The sequence below is a fragment of the Stegostoma tigrinum genome, chromosome 1, assembly GCF_030684315.1.
Source record: "Stegostoma tigrinum isolate sSteTig4 chromosome 1, sSteTig4.hap1, whole genome shotgun sequence".
NCBI lineage: Eukaryota > Metazoa > Chordata > Chondrichthyes > Orectolobiformes > Stegostomatidae > Stegostoma > Stegostoma tigrinum.
In genome coordinates, this window is record NC_081354.1 from 55,687,987 (window position 1) to 55,699,996 (window position 12,010).

A 12,010-nucleotide genomic window follows, 5' to 3' on the forward strand; every position below is an offset into this window, starting at 1 on the left:
CCCTTCCTCCCACCCCAGCCGCACCCCCATCTACCTACTAACCTCATCCCACCTCCTTGACCTGTCCGTCTTCCCTGGACTGACCTATCCCCTCCCTACCTCCCCACCTACACTCTCTCCACCTATCTTCTTTACTCTCCATCTTCGGTCCGCCTCCCCCTCTCTCCCTATTTATTCCAGTTCCCTCCCCCCATCCCCCTCTCTGATGAAGGGTCTAGGCCCGAAACATCAGCTTTTGTGCTCCTGAGATGCTGCTTGGCCTGCTGTGTTCATCCAGCCTCACATTTTATTATCAAGCGAGTCATTGACTCTGTTTCAACGTGTTTGGGTGATGCGCCTCCCATAGCTAAATTGCTGCCAGTGCATGTAAACTGCTCATTGTCAGAATGAGGTTGCTATCATTGCTTCATCCATATTAGGTATCAGTTCTGATTGGTCGTGATTATCAGTGGGTGAATAATGGATGTGTGGTTCATCGGGCACTGCATGATGTTAGTGGTGTAGTTTTTTTGTAGATAGCATTCACTGTCTTTTCACATGCACGTGGCAATGAACATCTTTAGATACTGGACCCAGGTCCTTAGGGCCTCACTCATAGCATTGATGTCCACGGCTACCTGCTCCCACAGATGTCGTAAAGTCTGGGGGGCCTCCCCACAACTACCCTTTCAAGTTCCATCTTAGAGACGTCTGCTGCATTGGAGAATCTAGGAGCCCTTTTGGCTTACTGTTGTGTTCCTGGGGCTTATTCCTGCTCCTAAAGTATTCTCCAGGTAATTAAATGAATTGCGGCAGCCTGTACATGTTTACCATTAAAAGCTGTTCACTGGCTTTAAATAATGAGGATTAGCCATGATTGCTGCTTGTCTCACACAAATTTGGGCTTCCTGTTGAACATGTAACCATTTAGCAGTGTGTTTGGTGCTGTGTGCAGACTACAGTCTTGAAAGGGAGCAGACCGTAGAATCCCTACAGTGTGGAAACAGGCCATTTGACCCACTGGATCCACACCAATCAAGTGTCTGAAGCGCATCCCACCCAGACCCATCCCCCTAACCTATCTCTGTAAACCTGCATTTCTCATGGCTAACCCACCTAGCCTGCACATCTTCAGACTGTGGAAGGAAACTGGAGCACTTGGAGGAAACCCACACAGACACTAGGAGATTGTGCAAACTGCACACAGACAGTCATCCAAGAGCGGAATCAAACCCAGTTCCCTGATGCTAACCACTGAGCTACAATGCTGCCCAGCAGAAAATTCGCGTGCTTCCTTCACTGCTTTGAGTATGAGATTTTATTCCACACCCTGTCAATTGGAAGAATTGAATTTCTAGTCATACATTTAAACACAGATGTAATTAATGACATGATCATACTAGCCCTTTCAATAGTATGCTATTCAAGTGTCTTGAAAATCTAACCTTACAAGGTTACAAATTAATCTGAAATGCTGACCTTGTGAAAGGTGCCTCGGCCTGGATCTTCCTGTATTTGGATCATTGGAGAGCGGACGCATGACCCAAGATGTGTGTCGATACTCAGTGGAAGTCTTGATGTGGCGACCTGTAATTCCCCAATTTGATTTGGTCTCTGAATGTTCCAAATGCCAGTCCCCACCGACCTAACTCAACAACCTCTTTTGACCACATTAACCCCAGCCACCTGACTACCTCTCCCCACCCAATCCAACTCCTTCCCCAATCCACCTATCTGTTCATCCACTTCAACCACTTGCCAAACCACTTACCCACCCACTGTCTTGCCCACCTGCCACTCTACCCACCCATCACCAGACCATTGCTCACTAACTTCACTCACCCTGTTCACTTACCTGCCTACTATTCTACTGATTCACCCATTTAGGCATTAAGCTATTTGCAGACAGGGCCGTAAAAAGGATGCAAGGCTTTGTGTCCTCATGTCTACTGCAGTCTGATGGAACTCCGAAAGATGTTCTACTCCACATTGGGAGTCATAAAGTCATATAGCTTGGAAACAGATCCTTCAGTCCGACTTGTTCTTGCTGACCAGACGTCCCAATCTGACGTAGTCGTATTTGCCAGCATTTGGCCCTTACCCCTTTAAACCCCTCCTATTTGTATACCCATCCAAATATCTTTTAAATGTTGTAATTGTATCTGCCTCCACCACTTCCTCTGGTAGCTTGTTCCATACACGCACCATCCTCTGCATGAAAAAGTTCCCTCTCAGACCCTTTTTAAATCTCTCTCCTTTAACCTTAAACTTGTGCCCTCAAGTTTTGGACTCCCCACCCTCCGAAACGGATCTTGGCTATTCGCCCTATCCATCCGTCTCATGACTTTATAAACCTCTATAAAGTCATCTCTCAGCCTCTGAGGCTCGTGGGAAGGAAGCCCCAGACTATCCAGCCTCTCCCTACAGCTCAAACCCTCCATTTCTGAAGAGTTGGAAGACTCAGCAAGAAGTACACCAGAGTTAATTTGGAAAAAAGAGCAGCAATCCAATAATGACTCCTGACCAGATCTATGCCTACACCTTCAAGAAGACATTTAATTCAATTGTAAGAAAAGGGGGAGGAATTTGTTTGTCTATCAGTGAGGATTAGTATTGCAGCTAGTATCATGTGGTTCTGCCTCCCCTGTAAAATTGTTATTGTCTGGTTAAAACAGAGAAACACAGCTATGTGAGTTTCTGAACAAAGTGTGAACCTAATTACTTGTAGAAAATAATTTTAGTTGAGCTTAATAGCCATTTTGACTTGAAAATGTATAAACTCTGAAATTACATTGTGATACTGGAATAAAAAGCCATAGTATACATAATTATAAGTATACATAATTATTTAAAATCTATCTTCCAGCTATTTTGTTGCAGTATTAACCCTTTTTTAAACGAATCAATGCCTTGTTTGAGATCAAGGAGTTCCTGCAGAAATTTTCACCTATTTCCTACTGGACATCTGTACTTAGGCAGAAATTCTGCTGAGCATTTGAAATTGGCTAATACATTGCTAAATAACAGAATTATTTGTTCTTAAAAATGTTTAACAGAATTAACATCATGGTGTTACCAGGATACCTCACAAAGTCTTTGTGTGAATTTAGATTCTGGAAACTTAGTATTACCATAGTATAGAGTATAGTCTTAGTATAGAATTGAAGTGGAATGTTTGTGATACTTAAACTGGATGTGCCACTCCTTTGTAAGAAATGGAATCCTGTAACTATGTGGCAATACTTAAACATGAAAAGATTAATTAGAGGCATGATACACAAATTTACTTGGAGCTTTCCTCTTCCATCGCCATAACTTTTTCAAAAGTGCTATGACAACTTGTCTACCTGCATAAACAAAGCGTCCACTGGACAAATTTGTAACAATGGAGCAGGAGCAGCTCGAATAAAATTCATGGCCATGATATTTACAGCCAAATAATTATTTATGCAATATATATACTTAAAAGTCGCTATCACTATTCAATCACTATTTTTTTTCAAGTATACACTAAGCTTTCCTTAAGGATATATTAATGCTCTGATATTTGAAAGTTATCTGTCTACGTTTGTTCCTCTGTTTTCTTCAATCCCTGATCGTTATCTTTTGCATCCTTTTTTCTTCCTTTCTTAGGCCAAGCTAGATGATGAGATTCTTGACTACAAGGATTTGGCTGCTCTGCCTAAAGTTAAGGCCATTTACAATATTGATCGTCCTGATATGATCTCCTATACACCGTATATCAATTACTCCACTATTGATAGGCATAGACTTGGGGAGGTACTGAACAACTCAGCGGTCCTCAAGAGTTCTTTAATTTGAAATAATTTAAAAGATGAGGTTTGGATTTTTATACTGGACAGTTTTGTTGCACTTATTTTGAAGAATAATTCATGATCATTCTGATCCTTTAATAAAGCAATTGTCTTGATGAACTAGCACAGAATGAGCAAACTAAAATTATCAGGGAGAGCAGAGGTAACTGTCTGTTAGGATGTTTTAAAATATGTCAATGCGGATTAGGATAAATTCACCTTTAGTTCACTGTCTTTTCTTAAAGAACCAGCTGCACTCCTCTCAAAGGAATTCGGTGGGGATTGGCATATTAAACCATACTTTTTAAAATTGGTTGCAAATTTATATGTGGGTTATTTCTGATCAAATTCTGAACAATAATTAATTGAATGTTTGCGCTGCAAGTTGACCAGCTGGTATATAAAGTGAGCCAGATTGTGTGGCTAAAGTTGCCATGACATTGCTTTTCATTATCTGTCCAGAGAAAAATCCAGGCCAAAGAGTCTCTTTGTTCTACCCTAGTGCTCATTATGTAAAGTCAATTTTGTATTGTATACTTCCTGAATTATTACTTTTTTAGCCTGCCATTTCACCAAGTACAGTTTGTTTTTCTTGTTTGCTGATTAGGTGATTAGTATTTGTACAAATATTGCACAAACCAATGCTTAGATTTAAAGCTACTTTTTGTGTTTCTCCACTCTGACATCAACTGAAATCAGTGCAGGCATTCAGCAACTACTCATTTCTGCTTTCCCTGTGGCTTCCAAGTATTCATATACTTGGTGTGATAAGATGTGTTAATTGTGATATGTATCTGTATGCAGTGGGCCATCATTTTTCTCCATGAAAAGAACAATTTCAAAAATGAAATTGCATGAAAACAGAAATGATTCAGTTTTTAAGAGGAACTTTTCTATTTCAAAGAAAGATCAACAGGATGTTTTAAAGAAACAGTGCAAAATTCTACATAGATCTCTGGTGTGTTCATGCATATTTATACACCTGCTATACTTAGGAACGTAAAGCTAAGGATATAGTCAGGTGTAAAATTTAAGTTAAGGGGTATACAAATTTGAATTTTACCAAAAGTGGCAAACAACTTTTGAAAATGATATGTATGCACATAAATAGCAAAGTCAAAGCTGTGTTCTCTTTTAATTCTTATTTTAGATAATATTTTGGATATTTGACAAGTGCGGAATCTCCAGTAGCCTTTTTTAAGTTCAAGTAGGATATTTTTAAAGAACCTGACGAGTCTGGTGACTCTTCTGAAATCTCACCTGTTAGTAACAAAAGAACATTTATCTTTTAAAATCTTGCAACTGTTAAGTGACACTTTTTTGTGTCTAATGTTTACGTGAAGAACATTTTCATTAGCAACATGTAACCCAGAAGGAGGTTTTTGGAATTCTGATGCTGAGACACAGTTGTATTCGAGAGTTTTAAAATCCTACTTCCAGAATGAGTGGGGAAAGTTTGGGAAATAATAAAACTAAATAAAGCCAGGTCACAACCACCACAATTACATCTACCATTTGTGCAATATTTGGTAGTGTGATGTGCCCAAGTGCCATGCTCAAGCAACAGAATGCTGGAAGCATTTAAATTAGACTCACAGAGTGCTTTGAAATCTGAATTGTATTTAATGCTAGAGACAAAAAAAATTGCAGATGCTGGAATCCAAGGGAGACAAACAGGAGCATCTAATACTAACTGACTGGATTTCTGATGGCTCAGGATTAGGTGGATTTCCAGTTTTCCGCTGGTACCTAACTCTATCATCCACTCCTGCATTAATATTAGAGCCATAATATTCACTACCTGGCTAGAGCTGTTACCATTCTATGCTACTATGTCAAGCAGGGATCAGTAGTGACTGCTGCAAGATAGGTGACAGAACACCATGCTTCAGTATTTCAACTTAGAACATAGAACATAGAACAGTACAGCACAGAACAGGCCCTTCAGCCCACAATGTTGTGCCGACCATTGATCCTCATGTATGCACCCTCAAATTTCTGTGACCGTATACATGTCCAGCAGTCTCTTAAATGACCCCAATGACCTTGCTTCCACAACTGCTGCTGGCAACGCATTCCATGCTCTCACAACTCTCTGCGTAAAGAACCTGCCTCTGACATCCCCTCGATACTTTCCACCAACCAGCTTAAAACTATGACCCCTCGTGCTAGCCATTTCTGCCCTGGGAAATAGTCTCTGGCTATCAACTCTATCTATGCCTCTCATTATCTTGTATACCTCAATTAGATCCCCTCTCCTCCTCCTTTTCTCCAATGAAAAGAGACCGAGCTCAGTCAACCTCTCTTCATAAGATAAGCCCTCCAGTCCAGGCAGCATCCTGGTAAACCTCCTCTGAACCCTCTCCAAAGCATCCACATCTTTCCTATAATAGGGCGCCCAGAACTGGACGCAGTATTCCAAGTGCGGTCTAACCAAAGTTTTATAGAGCTGCAACAAGATCTCACGACTCTTAAACTCAATCCCCCTGTTAATGAAAGCCAAAACACCATATGCTTTCTTAACAACCCTGTCCACTTGGGTGGCCATTTTAAGGGATCTATGTATCTGCACACCAAGATCCCTCTGTTCCTCCACGCTGCCAAGAATCCTATCCTTAATCCTGTACTCAGCTTTCAAATTCGACCTTCCAAAATGCATCACCTCGCATTTATCCAGGTTGAACTCCATCTGCCACCTCTCAGCCCATCTCTGCATCCTGACAATGTCCCGCTGCAGCCTACAACAGCCCTCTACACTGTCAACGACACCTCCGACCTTTGTGTCGTCTGCAAACTTGCTGACCCATCCTTCAATCCCCTCGTCCAAATCATTAATAAAAATTACAAACAGTAGAGGCCCAAGGACAGAGCCCTGTGGAACCCCACTCACCACTGACTTCCAGGCAGAATATTTTCCTTCTACTACCACTCGCTGTCTTCTGTTGGCCAGCCAATTCTGTATCCAAGCAGCTAAGTTCCCCTGTATCCCATTCCTCCTGACCTTCTGAATGAGCCTACCATGGGGAACCTTATCAAATGCCTTACTGAAGTCCATATACACCACATCCACAGCTCGACCCTCATCAACTTTTCTAGTCACATCCTCAAAAAACTCGATAAGGTTTGTAAGGCATGACCTACCCCTCACAAAGCCGTGTTGACTGTATTTGATCAAGCCATGCTCTTCCAGATGGTCATAAATCTTATCCCTCAGAATCCTTTCTAACACCTTGCAGACTACAGACGTGAGACTTACCGGTCTATAATTGCCGGGGATTTCCCTATTTCCTTTCTTGAAGAGAGGAATTACATTTGCCTCTCTCCAGTCCTCAGGTACGACTCCAGTGGAGAGCGAGGATGCAAAGATCTTCGCAAGTGGCGAAGCAATTGCATTTCTCGCTTCCCAAAGCAGCCGAGGACAAATCTGGTCCGGGCCTGGCGACTTGTCAATCTTAATGTTTGACAAAATTTTCAGCACATCAGCTTCCTCCATCTCTATCCATTCCAGCATGCACACCTGCTCTTCAAAGGTTTCATTCACTACAAAGTTCGTTTCTTTCGTAAAGACAGAAGCAAAAAACTCATTTAGGGCTTCCCCTACCTCCTCAGGCTCCACACACAAGTTCCCTATGCTATCCCTGATCGGCCCTACTCTTTCTTTGATCATTCTCTTATTCCTCACGTAAGTGTAAAATGCCTTTGTGTTTTCCCGGATTCCTTCTGCCAAGCCTTTCTTGTAGAAGATCACAGTAATATTTATAATTTAGGGAGACTATTTGATTCATCTTGGTTATTCTTCAAAACATTTGGGAATATGATGTCCTAAAGTAAATTGAACAGCAATTCCGAGGCTAATATAGTTATTTTTAAAATATAGTGGATTTAAATACTCAAGGCTTTCTTGTAGTATTCCTTTCAAAGTCTATACAACTTCATTTAATCATTCAGCTTTGTTTCAACTAAGTTCCTTTTTCTTGTGGGTCTCTAGTTATGATTTATAGCACTTTTTACCAGAATTCTTTCATTTACTTTGTATTCTACAATTTGTTTTTGGAGTAACAAAATTCAAATTGTTGCACCGTATAGTATTATTGCTCTATTATTGCAGCTATTCTGTTTATTTATTTTAATCTAAGAATTGTTCTAAGAACTAACAAAATGTATTTCTTTTTCTAGTCACATCGACTGCTTTACTCAACGTCAACTGAGGTAAACATTAGATTCTTTCTTTTTGTATCTTTTTTGTTATCAGAAAATTGAAAAACACTTTCTTGGAAAAGTAAAGCCTAGGTCTTGAGTCTGTGAGTGATTCTGATGTGATTGATTCTATTGTCACATGTACCAAAATACAGTGAAAAGCTTTATCTATGAGCAGTACAGGCAAATCACAGCAAGCAATAGATGTACAGATCAAAGAGACTTACAGGCATACAGATTACCTTGATGCTAGAGTACATTCAACAGTCTCATAACAGCCAGAAAGAAGCTGTTCCTGAACCTGCTTGTGCATGTGTTCAGGCTCCTGTATCTTCTGCCTGACAGAAAAGGTTGTAGGCGGTCCTACATAGCACCTGACTGGCCTCTTAGAACAGAGAAAAGTCTGTCCCAAACCTACTTATCAACATTAGGAGGAACAACAACATCCAACATCACCATTTTCAAATTCTTAGTCTACTTATTTGGTTCAGACATGAGAATTAAAGGAAATAATGAAATGCTTTCAAACTTCTGGATTAGTTATTGAACTTCATTAGGTTAACTCAAAATATGTTAAATATATAATGTGCACTTGTACTTTTCAATAAATTATTTATCACAATTACCGGCAACCTAAGAAGGAGTGATGCTTTAAATTAATCAGATATAAATGTCACTGAATGCCCTTGAAAATATTTGTGTTGAGTTTTATCAAGCAAGAAGAAAACAAAAATCATTTCACAGCTCTTTCATTCTTGTAAAGCCATTTGGTATTGGATTTGAGATTTTCTTATCAAAGAATAGAAAATAGGAGGGCATTATCAGAAATGGAAGGATACCAACAGAAATAAATTAGTAATGTTTTACAATTTTTTTAGGTGATATGCTTCATTGGAGTTTTATGTGAATGATGAAAATGAAAATATATCTCAAAGGCCTCTAGAAACATAATAATGCACAAGAGTTATGCACAGAGGATTATTTCCTCTGGAACTTGTCATAATTTGAATTTGTTTAAAAAGAAAATGTAATGAGTCACTGAATGTCACAGCACAATATAATGCAATTGTGCTGTGGTGGTCATACTTTCAAATTCCCTTGCAACAAAGACTATTCCCAGTGGGGAAAAAGAAACTCGGTCCGACTGTCTTGTCTTGAGTGCTGTTGTTGGCCTGATTCAATAAATAATTTTGACTCCAGTACTGAAGGATTATACAGGATGAGGCACCAAGCTAATCAGGTGAACTTTTGACACGGCTTCTATGAGTACAAAAGGATACATTCCAAGATGTAAAGTACTTCCCTTCGAAAATAAAGGCATATCCTTGAATTGGGTCAGTTGGAAACTAGGGCAGCAAATAAATTGCTTTTACAATGGTAATTGTTCAATACTTTTGTGCTCTATTTATTTTCTTTGACATTACAACTTGCTTGAATGTGCTTAAAGTGCACATTTACTAAATGTTCAAAGTTTCAGTACACAGAACAGCATTTGTCCATTTTTGGTTACACAAATGCATTTCTTGAGCAATATCATATTGTAGTGTTTGAAAAATGTCAAGAGCATGAATTGGAAGATGTCTAAATACATTCCATGCATATATGTATTTAAATATAGAAGGGCAAAACTGGATGACGTTATCATATTTGTTTTGTGAAACACTAATGAAGATTTGAATTTTGATTAACTACCCATAGCATCTATTGGAAGCTGGTACTATACTAATAACCCCAATATAATAACTTAACAAATTCTAAGTCCCAGCTTTTGGGCAAAAAGAATTTGTCCAGACACTTTTCCTTATTCATTGAGGATAGGGCTTTTGAAGCTGCGAGTTCCTGATGCATTGTCCATGGCCACCTGACCAATTGGAGCCTTTCTGCCTGGTCTGAGTTTAATGAGCTAACTAACATTGACAGTCAATAGTTCCTGTTGTGTCTCCATATTAATCATATTACAACCTATGAGTGCCTTTTTCTCATGCTGTATGTATTTACATTCCCTTTCTAAATTTGGTTTTAGATCTGCTAAGAGAGACAAGACAAAACGTTTTGACTTCATGCCCTTTTAGCAATATTTAAGCTTTAGCATTCCTAGCTTTTGCTGTAATTTATAGAGGGATTTATGTAAGGTTGCTGTAAATCATTAGACTCATTAATTGGACTCCTTCTATTGCATGGTGACATAGATTTATATATCAGACATTGCACAATTCATTTAAGACGACAAGGTGTAGAGCTGGATGGACACAGCAGGCCAAGCAGCATCAGAGGAGCAGGAAAGCTAACGTTTTGGGCCTAGACCTTCAGAGAAGGGTCCAGACCTGAAACATCAGCTTTCCTGCTCCTCTGATGCTGCTTGGCCTGCTGTGTTCATCCAGCTCCACACATTGTTATCTCAGATTCTCCAGCATCTGCAGTTCCTATTATCTCTGGCACAGTTTATTTATATTTGTTCCATTTGTGAATCTTACCTACATAATTATCATTGCATTTCAAATTCATTGTAAATGAGATACTTTGAGAACCTTGTGGCAGATTTGATACAATGCTATTTAACTTTGTTATTTTCTTGTTATTGTACTGAATTTAAAAGCAAAATTATGCTAACTATTTACAAGTCATTGCTACTGGGCATGCATAAGTAGCAATTGGATTAAATAATAATATAGTTCTAATAGTCACAGTGAGGTTCATTATCAATCCAGTTAATTGATTTGCTGGTGCAAATCAATGTGGATTTTTTTTGTATGCACCAAATGTCAGGATTAGCAGATACTACTAAACAGCCTGCTCGGACATGTTATGACAGGCCTTTAGAGCAGGTGGGACTTCAACCGAGGTCTGCTGGCCCCGAGCTGGGAAACAAGAGCCCTAAGAGCCAAGTTTGTAAACTTGCCCATTTCAACTCCCAGTTATTTGCTGGATCTAATTAATTTATTTATTTGATTTATTTATTGTCACGTGTATTTTGTTAGAAAATACAGTGAAAAATATTGTATTGTGTCACTACAATCTGGCACCATCCTAAAACATAGAAAAAAAACCAAAACATAGAATATAAAGGCAGAAAAATGAAGAAATAAAGAAAAATAGTTCAACTTCACAATCCTTCTTGTTAAGTGCTCTGCCATGGGCCTGGTGACATAAGTCCCCATTCCATTTGCTGGAATGAAAGTTGCCACTCTTTGGCACTGTCTTACCTCCACCAAAGCCCTCGATAGACCATGCCAATTGAGATGTCACCGATGTCACTGGGTACCACACTTGCCCAAACTTAACTCTGCTGCTGCCATGCATCTGCTTCGGGCCCATCTCACTGATGCAACCACTGCTGATGCGGCGGGGACTTGTACTGGGCCCAAACTTGCCTCCGCAATGCCTCCATGAATCTGCGCTGGATGCAGATGCCACCAGGAACCCAAAAGCTCCTCCATTGTAGCAACCATGAATTAGCGCTAGGCCTCATCAATAAACAAGCTGCCAGGAACCCAAAAGCACCTCAGATGCCGCATGTCGTCGTTATGACCAAGCTCTTCAGCAGAAGATAAATAAAGTAGAAGAGAAAAAAGAGAAAGAAAAAAATTGAGAAAAGAGAGAAAAAAGAAAAGCAGACTGAACAGACGAGCCGTTGGCTTAGAAGCCCTACTCCACAGCCATCTTAGCAGAATTGAATTTAATGTCATCTTAAGTGGATCAAATAAAACCAAAGTAGTTAATGGGCAGTTGAGTTCGTTTAGAGTCATTTCATTGAGAAGAATATATATTGGATTCTAATTTACATTTATAAATGTGTAAGCAATACTGCAAGTAATAGTTGCAACTTTGAATTCTGTCATAATTGTTTACGAATCCAATATTCTGGAAAATAAATGCATTTTTCTTATTTGGTTTGGACTAAATATATTGAGTAAAATAATATTCTTGGAAGCTATACATGACAATTAACCCCTAAATGCAGAATATTTATATTGTCCTAGGACAAAACGAATGATTTACAAACTGTAACTTTAAAGAGA

At 39.4% G+C, this 12,010-nt stretch overlaps 1 protein-coding gene across 1 annotated transcript in view; it reads left to right on the top strand.

Moving 5' to 3' along the window:
* Window positions 1–12,010, top strand: part of ablim2 (actin binding LIM protein family, member 2) — a 333,460-nt gene that overhangs the window by 196,983 nt on the left and 124,467 nt on the right. Inside the window, exons 10-11 of the mRNA XM_048533104.2 lie at window positions 3,613–3,759; window positions 7,971–8,003. Of these exons, the coding sequence (XP_048389061.1) occupies window positions 3,613–3,759; window positions 7,971–8,003 (180 nt within the window). The remainder of the gene's footprint in view (window positions 1–3,612; window positions 3,760–7,970; window positions 8,004–12,010) is intronic.